We start from the raw sequence: 19152 nt of genomic DNA, 5'->3' as shown, positions 1-19152 counted from the left end.
AGGATATGTCAAGTCAAGTCAAGTCAATTTTATTTGTGTAGCACATTTAAAAACAACCCACGTTGACCAAAGTGCTGCACATCTGATTAGGAAAAAAAAAGAAACATACAGTGTGAGTGTATGTGCCTTATTTAGTAGTGTAATAAATTACTGAGTGAATCAAAACTTATCTCCATCTCATGATTTATCGAACACAACAGTAATATCAATGGAACCATATGAAGGAAGTGGGTAGTTTAATAAAGAAAGTTAAACTCATAGTTTTATGAAGCTGGGTGATGACATATGACCAAGCTCAGTGCTGGTAATCAAAACTCTGATTGCCTTTGGTATGAAAGCACAGGAGTGCACAATCTATATACTAAAACTCTCGCTTGTTTGTTTGTTTGTTCCTGAACAACAGCTAAAACGGTACACCATAGCACGACAATGTTAGGCTCACCTTACTCACCATCTAATAGAAGAAGTTTCATTGAGGGGGGAGGGAGGGAGGAGGAGAGGGTGCTGCACCAATGCAGGAGAGGTTTGGGCCCAACGGGTCCACTTGGTCTAGTAACATCTTAAATTTCTTTCAGTACCTCCGCTGCAATTCAATTAAAATAGAGTTAGAACATCATCGCCCCTTTCCCATCTTTGCCGACAATGGTCCACCTTCTTTCAAAGTTATCAGGTGACTTCAGTTCCGCGTTCTCATTTTGTTGCTAGTATCTATTTTCCTGAAGTGAAACATTTGTCTTGTTTACATATCTGTGATCTCAGTCGCGCCTTGGTATTTAAATGCCTTTTCATACATGTGAGATTACCCGGTTATTCTTGTGTGGGATACAAATTAGGGCAAAACTGCGATTCATCCTTAAAACAACACATTTTAAAAACGCGGATTAGAAATTAAGGTTGCTAGGAAAACAATGCCCCGTAGCTATGGTTTAAATCACGATGATGCATATGCAATGATGCTGCGCTAGGAAAATGAAAAGGTCTTTTAAGTGGTGTTATCTGGAGGTGTGCAGGTGTTTGGATTTTGTTTATTACGCTGGAATCCATTCTAGGTATTCCCGATGGTTAGGTCAGATGCACAGATTGCCACTGTCAGTGAAACAAGCCCTGGACGTCACCTTAACTCTGTTTCTCTTACCGCAGATGCTGTGGTGTCTTCTGACCTGCTGCATGTGAACGACGTGCTCTGGCTTTGTTTCGGATTTCCAGCACGGCAGTTTTGTTTTTGGGTGTCAGTGACTAGAAGTGATATGTCCGCCAGCAGAGGGAGATCATTTGCCACCTCGTACAATGAAAGCTATCGGCGACTTTCTGCATGGGGTTGGGATTTGTCTGTCGAGTTAGGTCATTGAAGCGGAGGAGCAGTATTAAATAGCAAGCGGCTCCTCTCCCCGCCTGCTCCATTTGTGCATTAACATGATGGTGGAAGTTGAAGATATTGCCACTTTTGGAAACTCTTCCGAGGAATCGTTCATCAGCGGCCCGACTTACGAGTACGAATACGACTATTACGAATTTGATATTTCATTTGATGGACTCAAAGCAAATAAGTGTGAGTATTTCCGTAAACTAGCATGGATTTTTTTAATTAGGAGAACCGATCGGGCAACATGAGACATTTAGGATCAGTTGGCCATGGCAGGATCTGTAACTGATTGATCACTTTTATAGTTAAAAAGCTACAAAAGATTGTCCTCTGAGTAACCTTTAACTTGAGTGATTTAATTTTCAAACTGAAGTGAGACTCAGCGGATTTTAGGATAGCGATTGAATGAACCTGCAATTCAAAGCCAAATGTTACATCCTTAACTTGCAATATTCTTGGTTTTCCATCTCACCTGCTCTATATTTATAAGTGCGGCAGAAGAGTTGCAAACTACAATGGCACGGAAGAGTGGAATTGGTTCAGCTAAGGATGGATACTTGATTTTTAATGGTGCTGCGAGATAACGCTAACCATAATCTGATGGGCCAAATTATCGATCGTATATATGGAGATACAATTAATTGCACATGCTGGAATCTTGAGTGAAACACAAAATGTTGGGGTTACTTGGGGGGGGGGGGGGTCAGGCAGCATCTGTGCAGGGAATGAACAGACAACGTTTCAGGTCGGGACCCTTGTAAATGTAAAAAAATTGTCCCTAGTGGGTGTAAGATAGTGTTAATGTACGGGGATCGCTGGGCGGCACGGACTTGGTGGGCCGAAAGGGCCTGTATATGATATGATATGATATGATATCCATTCCCTCCATAGATGTGTTAAAATATCTTATAGCCATAGACTATTTGTTTTCTGGGTTTATTCTGGACTCCGTAACCTGTAGAAAATAATTTGTATTGTTCTATCGTGAATTCTCCTTAACATATTGAAAAATAATCAACACTTTCCGGAACAAAAATTCCAGGAAGCACATCCCTCCTTTCTGTTATCTTTTGTGTGGAATTTCATCCTTGGAGTCTAGGTATAATTTTAGAACATTTATGCCAAACTCTCTTCAATGAAAATATATCTTTCTTAATCCGCGATGCCCAGGAGTGCTCGCTATTCTCCATGCATAGCTGCCTTCTTCTTACGCAGTCACTCAGAATCAAGCATGGTTTGAATCCACTTCAGTTTTGTGAGTTTTGAAGTTACTGATGAAGCCAAAATAGAAATCACAGATGCTTCCACTGGCGGGAGAGAAGACATCTGATGGTACAGGAGGTGTTTTGGAAAGCTTGTGAGACGAGTGTGCTCTTCCTAATCTTTAGAGTTTCCATGTGTTCCCAGCACACATGCTAGAGATTCTCAAAAATTTAGATATATTATATATATTCTTCACTTTGCACCATTTCAGATCAAACCAAAGACTTGTCAGGCATTCTCTAATTGTGCTGAGGGATCTGCTGAGATGTCAGACTAGCTCATTCTTCAAAGTTCACCCTGTGAAGATGGTATTACTTTTCTGGTTTGCTTCTTCAGAAAGAGGTGTACCTCACATTATTCTTCAAACTGGCCATTTTCTGCCTGCTATGTCTCACTCAGATCGGTGATGTTGATGTCAAAGTATCCGAGTGCAGTTTACCCAGAGATTAGTGGTAGCATTATTTCTGCCCTCTTGTGTTCCATTCCTTCAACTACAAAGACCAGATTGTTTGATTGTTTGACTTTATCTTTAGAGAAGGGGATGAATGAGAATCGGTTAAATGTACTTGTAATTGACAGTTTATGGGATGGGAGTGATGTGAGTGTGAACTCAGTGGATATTTTTAAGGCAGAGATAGAAAATTCTTGATTAGAACAGCTGTCAAGGGTTATGGGGAGAAGGCTGGAAAATGGGATTAGGAGGCAGAGATCATCAATGATTGAATGGCGGAGTAGTCTCGATTGGCCGAATAACTTCTATTCCTATAAATTGTGAACTTGTGAGTGTTTTATATGGCAACTGAGAAAGTATGGTTTAAAATAACATAGAATCTTATCCTTATCATTACGAGAGGAAGTTTACACTCAGCACTCAAAGTTAATGCCAAGTTGAGATATCTCTGAAATGGCGTCCTGGCCTTCTGAGTGAATTCACAACGAACATAGCATTTCCTGCATGAAAAACATTATTTAAAAAATTTATATAGTGCGAATTAGAATTAATAACCCATTTGCAGTATTACCTTAGATGAATTATGCAGTGTCAACTCGTTATTTGCACTCACTTCCTAATTAAAGTCGATGGTTCCTGTCACGCTCCTTAAGCACTGGATTGTGCCAGGTTTTCAATGCCATTCCTTCTCTCCAGAGATGCTGCCAGTCCCGCTGAGTTACTCCAGCATTTTGTGTCTGTTCAATGACACTATGGATTGAGAGGATAACTCAAGGCTTCCTACGTTTTCATTGATGAGATAGCTATATGAGATATTAGGATTCTGTCTGAATCAAAACAGCATAATTCTATGGTGTTCCCTTATTCCATTGTTCCTATTTCAAAGCTTTATTAATACTTTTCATTTTCATTATAGTTTAAGGGATCTTAAAACTAAGAAAAATGAGCATGAACGGCATGGTGGCGTAATGGTAGAGTTGCTGCCTCACAGCACCAAGGCCCGGGTTCGATCCTGACTATGGGTGCTTGTCTGTACGGAGTTTGTACATTCTCCCCGTTACCTGTATGGGTTTTCTCCAAGATCTTGGTTTCCTCCCACGCTCCAAGGACCTACAGGTTAATTGGCCTGGTATCAATGTAAATTGTCCGTATTGTGTGTGGGATAGTGTTAATATGCTGGGATTGCTAGTCGGTGAGGACTCGATGGGCCGAAGGGCCTGTTTCCGTGCTGTATCTCTAAACTAAACTAAAGGTTCTTTGAGCTCACCCTATTAATCAAGAACAGCTCGTGCCTGGCTTCTGGTCTACTTTTCCACACAACCTCTGGACCACTTGATTCCCATGGCATCCGCAGATCTAATGATCTGAACTTCAAATATACTAAGCAACTAGCCCCCTGAGGTGGAGAATTACAAAAATTCAGTAACATTTTGATGAAGAAATTCTTTATTTCAGTCTTAGGTGGCAGTCTCATCCCAAGGCACAACACTCTCCTACATACTAGAGACTATTTATAATTTTACCGAAGCCAATTAACCTACAAACCAGTACGTCTTTGGAGTGTGGGAGGAAACCGGACCACCCAGAGAAACCCCAAGCGGTCACGGGGAGAACATACAAACTCTGTACAAACAGCACCCATACTAGTCAGGATCGAACCCGGGTCTCTGGCGCTGTAAGGCAGCAACTCTACTCTACAGCAACCTTACAGCTGTGCCACCGTGCCGCATGCTAGCTCCACGAATATTGATGAAACTCAAGGCCAAGCACATCAAAAGCAAACTGGCATCCCATCCACCCACCTGACCTTTCACACCACCACCTTCAGGCATAACATCACCACCACGTGTCTCATTTGCAAGGTGCACTGCAGCAGATTGCCAAGGGTCTTCAGTCAACAGTTCCCAATTTTGATGTTCATGGGCACGTGGGGAATTCTGCCATCTCTCGGTCCCCTGCAAGTCATACCCCATCACTGATTTGAAAATATATCAATGATACTGCATGATGGATCACAATGTTGGAACTCCCTGTTTGGAACCTACAGGACATGGTTGGCAGGTTCAAGATGGTGACTCCGTCCTTCTCATAACAATTAAGGATCAAATGTTACAAAAAAAACATCATACTTAGGAAATAAGGAATAGATAAGGTAAATGCACAGCGTTTTAAAAAAAACCCTGAATAGAGGAATCAAGGTCCAGGGTACACAGGGTTAAGGTGAGAGGTGAAACATTTAATAGGAACCTGACGGGCAACTTTTTCATACAGAGGGTGGTGGGTATATGGAACAAGCTGCCAGAGGAGATAGTTCAAGCAGGTACTACAACAACATTTAAAAGGCATTTGGAAAGTTACTTGGATAGGAAAGGTTTAGAGGGATATGGCCCAAACATGGGCAGGTGGAGCTGGTGTAGATGGGGCATCATGGTTGGCATGGGCAAGTTGGGCTGAAGGTCCTGTTTCCATGCTGTATGATTCTACGACTCTATAACTTCTTTTAAAATCTTTATCTGCATCTCTCACCTTTGTTACAGTCGCAATTAAAACTACTAGCATGTTACATTAAAATCTGAAAAGACGTGATTTTTATGATGCTCTATTTTAAAATTTCAATTATCGTGTGGATAACTTAATGCAGTACACATTACGATAAGCTCTCTCAAATGACAAAAGGGAAATTAATATTTATCAAATAATGTCAACATTCCATTTCAGATAAATATGTATATATTAGAGTTTAATTTCTTGGATAAAATAATCAGCAAAAGGATATAATAGTTAATAGATTACACCTAAGAAATAATAAAAGCTTGCTGATAGTGAGAAGCATTAGTTAATCGGACTCTTAGCAGAAAATCAAAATATACATTATATACAAATATACATAAATATACAAATATAATATTTTCTGATTCTAATTAAGTCAATAAATTGAAATTTTGTCGAGGCCAGCAGACTTGCTTCACAAAACACTTTTGGAATGATCATTCACTAGAAATAACAATTTCCATTTGAAAAAATGTCACTGCAGTGAAATTAAATCCAGCTTCCTCGGGATCAACAGGCCTTGAATTAATACTGATTAGTGTGGAGGAACTCAGTAGTCTCTGGGGATAGAAACAGACACAGCTATTTATGTCGATGATGTGTGATTAGAACTAGAATAGTAAGGAAATGAGCATGAGGGGGAACTGGTGGACTATATGTGAAAGGTTCAGAATAAAATTTAAAGGCAACTATTACTAGAAAAAAGGCAATTGGTGGCAGAAGGAAAAGGAAACAAAGGAGTAAATTGAAACAGAAATATCCAACAACATCTGTGGAAATGAAGACACAGCTCGTTATGAGAAGTGTCCCGACCAGAAACATCACCCATCCTTTTTCTCCAGAGATGTTGCCTGACTCGATGAGTAACTCCAGCACTTTGTATAAATCTTTGGTTACCTAATATTGAGTCTCAAGGGCTTCAACATGCTCAGCTGGGAGATGAGATGCCGATCCTCAAGGTTACATTGGGTATCATTGGAACAAAGACACAGAGATGAAAGTGATACTAGGGCAGAGAATTAAAGTGACAATAAAAAACTCAGGGTCACCCTTACAGACTGAATGGTATGTCCTGCTAAATGGTAAAAGGGATCACTTCATGTGCAATAAATGCAGTGTACCAAACTGGAAGTGAATTCATGCTTCACTGGAGGATTGGAACAAAAAACAATGGTGGGTTCAGGCATCAAAATTAAATCAACCTTACATTTTAGGCCCACACAAGTGGAACCACCTCGCTGTGGTGGAGAGTACAATGAATAAAGAACGGAGAGCTAGTCAAACAAAAATAAATCTGCAAGGTTAAATTAGTTTGGTCACAGTCAATCAATTAATACTGCAAGGTGGCAATCATGTAGAAAGCTTCATATAAACCACTGGACATTGTAGGTCTGTAGTTCATGATCAACTCAGGTGTGTTATAGGGATTGGAGCATGGGAAACTAGTCTGAGAGACTAACCACTTACGATCTTTCAAATCCTTGCATCTCAGATTTTGCAAGGAATAGCAAGTTATTTCATTGTTGTTCTCCCTGAATTTTGGAAGACAAAAATTTGAAATAAAAAAAGACATCTGAAGGATAGTGCAACCAAGAAGAAATCTTCTCAGATGATGCATTAGCCATTGCAGACTCTAATATTGTCCACGCTTGTGGGAAGATACTTTAACGTGAATGTAGAATGGATTTCAGTATTGCTAATTTTACATGTAAATTTGAGCTTGTGATCTTGTGATGGTCCCTTAACAATACAAACTCTGATCATGTTCAATGTTCCTTTTTAACAATTATTGGGGTATTATATCTAATTCTGATCTCTTCTTACAGATTCCATTGTAATAGCCTTCTGGGTTGGTCTTGCTGTCTTTATGATATTTCTCTTCATAATACTTATGTTAATGTCACGTTCTGGTCCAACGCCAGCACAGTAAGTAGATTTAATAGTGTTTTCATTTTTAGTTACAGTGATTATTTGATTCACATTACTTGTCAAAGTGCATTTTATCTATCAAGTTACATATTTCCCGCAAGTTGACAGTCAACCCACACCTCATTAAGGTACATCGTCAGCTGCTAATTTTAGGTAGGTGTTAAATGGGATAAGATAACATCTTAAACTGCCAACCAAACCCTGATCATTGAATAATAAAAGCAGTGATTAATTTCTTCAAGAAATCCAATGCAAATGTCAGCACAAGGATAGGAGTAAATTGAATATTAGCAAATTATTTAAAATTCTAGCTTTTTGGGATTGGAGTATTCTCACTTTACAAACATCAGAAAATCAGTGATGCACATACAACTTTCTATCAGACTTAGTATTCAAATCTGGATTTGTTGCTGTTAAATAGTAGCAAAAAATGTTCTTAAATAATTTACACTAGACCAAGTGGAGCCGTTGGGCCCAAACCACTCCTGCAATGGTGCAGCACCCTCTCCTCCCCCACTACCCCACCCCTCTACCCCCAAAACCCCTTCCCCTCCCCCCCTCTCCCGCCCCCCTACCCTCTCCCCCTCCCCTCCCCCCCTTGCCCCCTCCCCCCCTCTCCCCATCCCCCCTCCGGGTTGCCTCTCCTGCACTGGTGCAGCAGGCTCTCCTCCCGCCACCCCCCCCTCCCTCACCTCGCCCCCTCCCTCTTCTCCCCTCCTCCACCCCCCCTCCCCCACCCCCCACCTCCCTCCCTCCCCTACCCCCCCACCTCTCTCGCCCCTCCTCCCTCCCGGGAGGAACCCGGTTGCCGTAGCAACCCGCCTCCCGGCCCAGGCAGCCATTGGTGGTGGGGGGGTGGGGGGAAGAGTCCTGTCCCGTCCCAGTGTGGGGATGTTCAGTGGTAGACGGCGGCGGCTCTCACTTTTTAAATGTGAATAACTTAAAAAATATAATACCGATTTCAATGAAACTTCCTCCATAGGACCCTGGGACGACAGTGAGTAAGGTGGGCCTAAAATTGCTGCGCTATCGTTTGTCGTTTTGATAGTAGCTCAGGAACAAACAAACAAACATGAGTTTTAGTATATAGATTATTATAGCTCATAGGTAATAAATCCGGAGACTCTTGCAAGAGTTCCTTCGTGTATTAAAGGACATTAATTCAGACCATATTCCATGACTCTTTTGGGAATTACCCAGTGAGTCAGCTAAGTCTCTACAGTCTCCGATTTAGCCTCATGATATAAATAGAACCATGTAATCGTCCGTTAGGAATGTATGACCGGAGAACTCCTCTGGGATTCCAGCAGATTCTGCCAAGCCCACCATCAAATGTTGACTGTCATCTTTAGTACTAGGATTTGGTAGTAGGCTGACAGGGGTAACTGCAATAAATAACCAGCAGCACTCTATTCACCCACAAGACCAGCAGAACTGAACGTTTACCCGCTGGACCAGCAGAGCTGACCCTTCACTTACAGGACCAGCAGAGCTGAATCTTCGCCCACTGGAACAGCAGAACTGACCCTACACCCCCTGAACCAGCAGAGCTCTGCCTTTACCCACTGGCCCAGCAGAGCTAACCCTTCACCTCCAGGACCAGCAGAGCTGAGTCTTCACCCACAAACCCAGCAGAACTGAACATTCATTTACAGACCAGCAGAGCTATACCTTCACTGATTGCATTGTGTTTTTATTCTGCTGGAAATCAGATAATCTAGGATTCATTAGGGTTAGGATTCATTAGCATTAGATATTGCATACCAAATCCTGTTGAAATTTCCCAGTGGATTGGATCCCACACCAAGTTAAACATGGGGCAAGTGTAAACACCATCAATTTCAGTAAGGGTTGGGGTGTTTTATATCAGGAGCCATATGTTGCAAATATGCACTGTGCCGTATTCTCTTGTTTCAGTTTATTGACTTTAATTATTTATGAGTGTTGCTGGATAGTTTTAGTTACTTTTCATCAAAAAAATAGATTTTTAAAAAATGTTTTTAAAATAGGTTACCATGGCTAATGTGTGGTAAGTGTCAGTATTATTAAAAGCTATCAACAATGTGCATCCCTTGTGGCATTGATAGCTAACATAGGGCGGCACAGCGGCGCAGTTGGTAGAGCTGCTGCCTCACATCTCTAGAGACCTGGGTTCAATCCTGACTTCGGGTGTTGTCTATGTGGAGTTCTCACATTCTTCATGTGTCTGCGTGAGTTTCCCCCATGTGCTCCGATTTCCTCCCACATTGCAAAGGCGTGCAGAATTGTAAGTTAATTGACCTCTGTAAATTGGCCCTCGTGTGTAGGGAGCAGATGTGAAAGTCGGATAACAAAGAACTAGTGCCAACGAGTACTCGGTGTATCTTTCAATCGAAGCTGCGGGCATACTTTGCTTTCTGCCAAAGCTTTCAAGGCAGTTTTGTGGAAGGGGCCTGTTCATTGCGCCAGCAGAGGTTCTGCAATGGCTTTGGAGTCCTGGATGCTGAGGAGCAGCGGGATTGAGCTTCATATCTGGATCAGGTGTGTACAAACATGGACCAAAGAACTGAACTCCAGAGTTGAGGTGAGAATGTATTTGTGATACAAATTTGTCTGCCTATTATCAGCCCACGCCTGAACGTTTCCCAGGTCTAGCCAGATGAGGCGTGCAGCGTAGGTTAACCACTAGGTTAATTCCCGGAATGGCGGGACTGTCGTATGTTGAAAGGCTGGAGCAATTAGGCTTGTATACACTGGAATTTAGAAGGATGAGGGGGGATCTTATTGAAACATATAAGATAATTAGGGGATTGGACACATTAGAGGCAGGAAACATGTTCCCAATGTTGGGGGAGTCCAGAACAAGGGGCCACAGTTTAAGAATAAGGGGTAGGCCATTTAGAACGGAGATGAGGAAGAACTTTTTCAGTCAGAGAGTGGTGAAGGTGTGGAATTCTCTGCCTCAGAAGGCAGTGGAGGCCAGTTCGTTGGATGCTTTCAAGAGAGAGCTGGATAGAGCTCTTAAGGATAGCGGAGTGAGGGGGTATGGGGAGAAGGCAGGAACGGGGTACTGATTGAGAGTGATCAGCCATGATCGCATTGAATGGCAGTGCTGGCTCGAAGGGCTGAATGGCCTACTCCTGCACCTATTGTCTATTGTCTATTGTCTATAATGAATACCCTTAACATCAGAATTGTGGTAAAATTGAAGTCAATGAACATCAAGAGGAAAATATAATAGTGGAGATGGTTGTTCTTACTGGATGTTTCTGCATTTAGCTAGACCTGGGAAACGTTCAGGCATGGGCTGATAATAGGCAGACAAATTTGTATCACAAATACATAGTCAACCTGTCCCTAAATACCACCAAGACCAAGGAGCTGATCATCAACTTCCGTAGGTCACACAACGGGGAATACGCCCCGATCCTTATCAATGGGGTCAGTGTGGAGAGTGTCCAGCTTCAAGTTTCTGGGCACTCACATTTCTGAGGACCTAACATGGTCCACTAACACTGCTGCGCTGGTCAAGAAGGCGCAGCAACGACTGTTCCACCTAAGAACACTGAAAAGGTCTGGTCTACCCCAACAGCTGCTGACGACCTTCTACCGCTGCACCATAGAGAGCATCCTAACACATGGCATCCCTGTGTGGTATCTCAGCTGCACGGAGGCAGAGAGGAAAGCTCTTCAGCGGGTAGTCCATAGAGCTCAGAAGACTATCGGAACACAGCTACCAGCCTTGGAGGGCATCTACAACACACAATGCCTCAGAAAAGCCGCCAGCATTCGCAAAGACTCCTCACACCCCTGCAACAATCTGTTCAAAATTCTACCATCGGGCAGACGATACAAGGCCTTCTACGCCCGCACCTCCAGACTCAGGAACAGCTTCATCCCCAAGGCCATAGCTGCTATGAACCGGTCCTGCTGAGCCGGATGGTCACATCGCACAGTGAACCAGCACAGATCTACTTGCACTTTATTCTGTTTTAAAACTGTTCTAATTTGTTTCATTGGGTTGTTTAAATTAATACTGACTAGCTAATTAATTTATTGCATCATATGGGAGGCGCATTCCCAATCTCGTTGTACCCCTGTACAATGACAATAAAGATATATTGTATTGTATTGTATGAGCATCTCTAACAAGATTGATTAGTAGGACTAGATGTTACAATCCCTAAGGTTTGCACTACAATTGACTGGTGTTGTTCTTGGGGGTGACCACTAGGTGATGTTGCTACCATTCAGACACATCTTCAGTTGTGTACCTCAACATCACTGGGTGTTTCGGCCATTTATCACAAGACACCCTCAGTCGAGGCAGGCCCACCACTAACTATCTTCCTTGACATTAGTTGGCATCACCATTATTGACTCCTCCACCATTAATGTCCTAGTTGTCACTATTGACCAGGAACTCAACTGGACCATGCATTTAATTACCATAGGTGTAAGGTGAGTTCAGAGACTCGCTCTTTCAGTGAGTGATTCACCTTCTCAAATCCAAAGACCTTTTCATCATCTGTCGGGAGTGGGATAGAATCACCGGCATCTAGGACAGACCAGCCTGTTTGATTGGTATCCCACCCACTGTGCTAACTTTCTGTTCCTTCTACTACTGATGCACAGAAGTGTCAGTTTGTAGCACTGACAAAAAAGTACTGCAATTACTTAGACTACTCTGACAGCACCTCTCACACCCACCAGAGGAGCCAAGGCAATGGGCGATTGGGAACACTACTACAGGTTTTATGACATTTCTGATCTGGAGATACTTTGCTCATCATTGCTGGATTTAAATCCTGTAAATCCCTCCCTAACTTCACCATCGGTTAGCTTCACCTGAATGACTGCAAGGATTTTTTCTAAGATAATTTGTAAGGTAATAAATGCTATCCTCGGCAATGATACCCAGAGGCTGAAAACAATACTGTTGTGGTAGGAAGCAAGATCTATCTAATTCTTTGTTTCTAGAAATATATTAGAGAGCTACTTCCTATGGTTTTATTTCACCTTAATTGAGACATCACATTCTTTAAGTGTGATTTAAATGCAGACATAATTTGAACTCCTCTGCCTAGAATCAGTATCTGAGATATCTTGCCTCATCCAAGCATATTTGTGTTGATTTGAAGAGATAAAATAAAACCAAAGATTATTTGCAGATTATTAAACAGGCAGACAAAATAGATGCATAGCTTGTCAGCTGCTTGAAAATCATCAAATTTATCGTTTAAATAAATTACCATGTTTAGAATTAGCAGATGACTGTAAGGAAACACTACGCAATAAAATCTTGTTCGGCATGACTGTCTGGCAATGTAGTCAACAGCATTCATCATAATAAACCCACCGCAGACAACAACATACTAGATAGTTTTACTCCTAACACCAAATAACGTTTTTTTGCCATCTTGGGCCATGTCCTGATTTTCAAAATGGTTCGAAACACTAAACTTTGTAGAGAAATAAGCAGTGTTGTCTTTCCCTTGGCTCTGGTCACATTGACATGTTTGACAGATCATTATGCTATTTACGGCTGGTGTTTCTCAGAGAAGAAGTTGGGTTAGATTTTTTAATTGGGTAGATTTGTTGCGCTCTGTTGAAAAAGGCTGCCGTTTGCCATCAGATAAGCTTCTTTTGATAATAATGAATCACTTGCAGAAGGCCATGCATCCGTTTAAATGCATTTCATGTAGTCTAACAAGAGTTTTATTTTTACTACAGCGTGATCTAATTTTGCTTCCAGCATGTTAAATCTTTAAAAAGAAGCTGGAATAGAATATTCCGTTGCATTAGGAAGCCCGAGGGCATTTTCACATTTTACAGTTAATTAGAGATAGTTGTAAAATGGGCAACATTGGAACTTCTGCCTGCAAGATGACTCTGGGACGCCTGAATGTCTACGCTTTGCGGCAGACAAAAATAATGACCTACCTTGTTCTTGTTTACAAATCTGGACAACTCAGAGGGAGATGCAGGAGGCCCCTTGTTTGAAACCTTCTGCAGAATGGTTGGCGCTTTTGTGTGTAACAAATCAAATTTGGCTAAATTAGTAGCATATTATTCAGTTTAAACAGTGATCATTTATCCTCTGTTGAATGGAGGCTTCTCCATTAGAAACGAATCAGTCTTGAGACAGCGGGTTTGCTTGAAAGAAAACTTACAGACCCATGAATGGGACACATCCCCTTCCATCTCTTTTGCTAATTCTCCATCGCATCTACTGGACAATACCAGCAACTAGATGTTTCACTTCAAAAGCATCTGTAACGGAATAAATCACTTCAAAGATCTGCACTGGAGTTGAAACATGCATCATTCCACAACGAGCTACATGTTAGGACTGGTGACATACAAACATGTGCATTAGGTGCACTCAACCTTTCGAGATTGCTTCGCCATTTAATAAGATCATGGCTGATCTGATGGTAACAAATCCCCATTTTTTGCCTTACAGTTACCTTTCATCCCTTGATTTTGAAGCATGCATCTATCTCAGTCTCAAAATCATTCAATTACTTTGCGATGTTCCAAAGTCTCCTGATCCTGCGAGAAAAATAAAATTGGCTCATCTTTATCTTAAATGTATGATCCCTTATTTTTAAATAATAACCCCTGTTTTACATTCTTCTACAAGAGAAAATCTCCGCATATCTGCCATGTCAAGAGACCTCAGATCTCATATGTTGCAAACAAGTCTGTTCTCTTCTAAACTCTAGTGGATACAAGCTTAGCTTGTCCAAGCTTTCCTAACAAGACAACATATCCATTGCAGGAATTAGTTTAGTAAACTGACTCCAAAACATCCTTCCTTAAATAAGGAGACCAATACTCTACATCTGTTTCCATCTGTGGTCTCACCAATACCTTATACAATTGAAGCATAACCTCACTGTTTTTGTATGTATTTAATTTTCCTAGCAACAAATTCTAACATCATATACCTGATGGCAGCCTTTTGTGAATCCCGTGCAGATCCCTCTGTTTCTTAGACCTCTGCAACCACTTCTCAAATTGGATAAAAATGCAGCTTTATTTTTCTGTTAAAGTGGACAATTTTTGCATATTTCCACACTTTACTCCATTTGTCAGATCTTTCCCTTCTCACTTAACCCATTCTAGCCCTTTGTTGCTTCTTTGGCAGCTGGCCTGGGACTCTGGCAAAGTAAATAAAACATTTATCTGCATCCTTGACTGCGCCTTCTACGCTAAAACCAAATGATCCACCCTCTCCCTGAATGCAAACTTACTTCCTGCTTATCCGGGTGCCATCTGTAAATTTAGCAACCAGACCGTCTTGAAAATAATTTATACCATGTACTAAAAGTGGTGAAGACTGCCCAGTTCATCAGGAACACCGACCTCCCCACCATTGAAGGGATCTGCAGGAGGCGCTCCCTCAAAAAGGTAGCCAGCATCGTCAAGGACCCACATCACCCTGGCCACACTCACATTTCCCTCCTGCCTTCGGGAAGAAGGTACAGGTCCCTGAAAACTCCAGCTTCAGGAATGGCTTCTTCTCAACAACCAACAGGCTATCGAACACTATGAACTGCGAACTACGAACTGCCTTGATTACATTAAGGAGTTGGGGCTTTGTTTTTATTTTATGCACTGTATTGGTTTTTAAAAATGTATTGAACTCCCGGTTGTTATGATATCTGCTGAGTATGAGTTTACATATCCGTTTGCTCCCGCAAATGACAATTTCCTTGTTCCGTTGACATATGACATATGTCAATGAAACACTCTTGACTCTTGAAAATGTTGAGCTCCATCATGAAACTCACACCTCCGGTTCCATCTTGCCAACTAGAAAAAGATGCATTTATGCCGATGCTCATTGTCTCATGATAGCCAAAATACTTGATCAAAAAGTAGGCTAGAAGGATTGCTTTAAAGAGGCTGAAAGGGGTAAGCAAGGAATTCCAGAGATAAGGACATATATTGCTGTAGGTTGCCAGTAAAACGCACGGATACGTAGCTATGTCCAAGAAGCTCAATTGGGAGCAGCTGGAGGATTGCGGAGCTGGAGGAGGTTACAGACAAAGAAGGAGCATGCTGGATGCTGATCACTGGCAGAGAAGTGACCATTGCTTCATTGATATATATCATAAGTAATAGGAGTAGAATTAGGCCATCCGGCCCCTCAAGCCATTGAATCATGGCTGATCTATCTCTCCCACCTAACCCCATTATCCTACCTTCCCCCCATAACCTCTGACACCTGTACTAATCAAAAATATGTGTATTTGTATATATATATGTGTAAGAAGGAACTGCAGATGCTGGTTTAAGAAGGGTCTGAAGAAAGGTCTCGACCCGAGAGGTCATCCATTCCTTTCCTTCTCTCCTGAGATGCTGCCTGTCCCACTGAGTTACTCCAGCTTTTTGTATCTATATATATATATATATATATATATATATATATATATATATATAAAAGATAGATCAGAATTAAAGGATGTTCTTTTAGGAAGGAGATGAGGAGAAATGTCAGAGGGTGGTGAATCTGTGGCACTCTTTGCCACAGAAGGCTTTGGAGGCTGTCAGTGGATATTTTTAAGGCAAAGATAAATAGATTCTTGATTAGTACAGGTGTCAGAGGTTATGGGGAGAAGGTAGGAGAATGGGGTTAGGCAGGAGAAATAGATCAGCCATGATTGAATGGCAGAATAGACTTGATGGGCTGAATGGCCTAATTTTACTCCTATCGCATGACTTTATGACTATATATATATATATATATATATATCTATGTATGTATCCACACATACAAACATCCACATAACAAAATCAAACAACAATAGTGCAATAGTCTAGTGGAACATGTGGGTACATCGATGCAATAGTGTTGTCGAACACTATTGTACCCAGCAAGATCACAGGAAGGAATTAAGAGTTGAGAGAACAGCTAAGCACCATTTATAATTTCCTTTTGTTTTAAAGAAACAATTTATTTTTATTTGACCATCTCGCCTCTGCAACCATGCCATTAATCATCCACCCTCCACCAACTAGATTTAATGAAGTTCATTTAACCAAGCTATTCAAATGTAATTAAATACTCACTGATTTAAGTGTACTAATTAAATCAACTAAGTGTGGCAGTGGCAGACTAAACTATGAAGCCAGATAGAATATATTCTTTATTCCTTTAATTATTGATTATGTGAACAATTCTCACTGCAGGGAATATTTTACTGGATTTGAGCCCAGTGCATGAAAATTCAAAAGCATATCATTGACTATTCCATGTTATGCAATTGAAATTATTTTTTTCCCTGGTGTAAACCATTACACCATTCTGGGTCCATTTCTCCGAGTCCAATAACCATTTCTGAGTCATTTTACAGAGCTCAAAAAGTGAAAGCAGGCACCCTGATGTTAGCTTCTGCTGGGATGTGTATGCCAGGGTGTGTTGCTGACATTCTTCCTTTAATAGTCTTCCTCTCAGAGGAATGCAGTGAATTTGTGCCATATTATCATCAGGACAGTCTCCACTGGCCTCTCATGAGACAACATGAGCTGGCACCTATATATCTTTAGGTGCATCCTTGGAACTACAAATATCATTACCCAACCTCTCCCCCTAAGGCCAACCAACACCCATTGCCACCAGCATCTCCATTTATGTGATTTGCCCCACTTAGCTGGTGGTCTCGATCTTCTCAACTAATTGTCTAACATCTATTCCACCTACTCCTCATTCCAGATGGCTGCTGTACACCTGTTATCCTAATCCGCCCTCCAATCCCCACCCGAATCACAAACCTGGAACTCATCAGGTCTTTGATCATGCTCTTGCTATCAGACCATTGACCCAACAATCTCCTGGCTTCTACCCATCCCAACCAATATCTGCCAATCCTGATCTCCACACCTCCCCAGCTTTAAATGCTCTTTCTCAAAACGAAGGACTTGGGGGATTGTTTTAGCCTAAAAGAAATACGATGGTTCATCGTATTTCATACCTGGGGGACGTGCAAGTCAATGCAATAGTGTTGTGGAATGTGTGGCTCCATCCAGTCTGTTGCACACGAGGCCTTGCACATCCTTGGTATTGGTATTGGTTTATTATTGTCATGTGCACCGAGGTTCAGAACGTTGGAGGAAGAGAGCTGGGAGGAGGCATAAATTCTGTACTGGTCAGTTGAATGGGAGGGGCTGCAGCTGTGCATTCATTCTATGTAATGTTAATGTAATTCAGCTGATTACATTGCGTCGTGGCAATTTATTTTATTCAATTAAATTGAACAGTGTATCGTGGCAATTCTGAATTCTTGAATATTTTGCAGAATCGAAAGCTCACGGAGAAAGACAGCAACAAAGTTTACTCGGAATGTTCTTCATCAAGAGCAGACAGAGAATGTGACCAGATGCGTCATTTCATCATTACTATCGACTGTCTCTGGAAAAGCAGCAAATGCCAACCTCAACAATGAACAGAAGTGTCCTGAAGCCTCAGCTGTACCACGGACACAGCTGGAAAATATTGTAATTCCTGGCATGGTTATTCCATCATCAGACTTGCCCTAATCTGCAATAAATTGCCAGTTCCTTGTCCCGGGGTAAACTTGTAGCATCACGATATTTAGCAATATGGTCTGAAATAAAATCATTCATGTATGTTTCAATAGTTCAAGGGGAATTTTTGGAATTTTTAACTGAAATTGTTGAAGTTATGCCGAGCAAAAATCATTAGAGACCAAAATGAATATGTCGAAACGACAGAACAACAAGCCAGGCAGTGTCTGTAGCAAGAGGAACAGAAATTGTGAACCTGATTGCTTTGGTTCAGTCATTCCCAGAAGTGGCAGACGTCGATATTGTCAAACTTATTCTTGAGTTGCAATGGCTGCCATGTGCCCAGTGCCCGATGAACTTCAGTGTAGAAGGCAAAGGGTAGATACATCTGATTGGGAGTGGGGAGAACAGAAATCAAGAGAGAGTGACTATGAATTTTGGGGTTAAAAAACAGGATACAAAGTGCTGGAGTAAATCAATGGGTCAGGCAGCATCTCTGGAGATCATGGATAGTAATGTTCCAGGTCAGGACTCTTCTTCATACTGTTTTTTCTGGAGCTGCGGGAGAGACAGAGCAAGGGCCTACTGGTGCTGGCAGAGGTGCAGAACCTAGGGCGTGAAAGAAGAACTGTTGTAAGAAACGGTGGATTGAGTGCAATGATCTGAAATCCGGTCTGTGTTGGGAGGCCTGAAACCTGAATTCGGAGGGCCATATTTGTGATATGACATATATTTGTGATATAACAGAGATAGAGTCATAGAATCACACGGCGTGCAAACAGGCCCTTTGACCCATCTTGGCCATGCCGACCAACATACCCAATCTACATTAGTCCCACCTGCCTGCGTTTGGCCAACATCCCTCTAAACTTATCCGATCTATGTACCTGTCTAAATGTTTCCTAAACATTGCAATAATACCTGCCTCAACTACCTCCTCCGGCGTTCCATACACCTACCACCCTTTGTGTAAAAATGCTATCCCTCAGGTTCCTATTAAATCTTCTCCCTCCCTCACCTTAAACCTATGGCCTCTTGTTCTCGATTCCCCTATTGTGGGCAAGAGGCTGAGCGTTTACCC

The 19152-nt window shown here is 41.7% G+C and overlaps 1 protein-coding gene across 1 annotated transcript; it reads left to right on the top strand.

The window, feature by feature from the left end:
- The first annotated feature begins 1364 nt into the window (after nt 1-1364).
- Nucleotides 1365-18775, top strand: LOC144598574 (melanocortin-2 receptor accessory protein 2A-like). Its single transcript, XM_078408755.1, has 3 exons — nt 1365-1549; nt 7454-7553; nt 17843-18775. The coding sequence occupies exons 1-3, from the start codon at nt 1414-1416 to the stop codon at nt 18081-18083; spliced, it is 477 nt and encodes a 158-aa protein (XP_078264881.1). The 5' UTR covers nt 1365-1413; the 3' UTR covers nt 18084-18775.
- The last annotated feature ends 377 nt before the right edge of the window (nt 18776-19152 follow it).

This window comes from Rhinoraja longicauda, chromosome 12, assembly GCF_053455715.1.
Source record: "Rhinoraja longicauda isolate Sanriku21f chromosome 12, sRhiLon1.1, whole genome shotgun sequence".
NCBI classification, from domain to species: Eukaryota; Metazoa; Chordata; class Chondrichthyes; order Rajiformes; family Arhynchobatidae; genus Rhinoraja; species Rhinoraja longicauda.
Note: the sequence above shows the minus strand (reverse complement) of the source record. Positions and strands in the feature narration are given on the sequence as shown.

Excerpts from the sequence above, each read along its gene's own strand:
- LOC144598574 (XM_078408755.1), top strand. The coding sequence starts at position 1,414 with ATGATGGTGGAAGTTGAAGATATTGCCACTTTTGGAAACTCTTCCGAG. Across the intron at positions 1,550-7,453 it reads TGGACTCAAAGCAAATAAGT|ATTCCATTGTAATAGCCTTC; the intron begins GTGAGTATTTCC and ends CTCTTCTTACAG. Across the intron at positions 7,554-17,842 it reads TCTGGTCCAACGCCAGCACA|AATCGAAAGCTCACGGAGAA; the intron begins GTAAGTAGATTT and ends AATATTTTGCAG.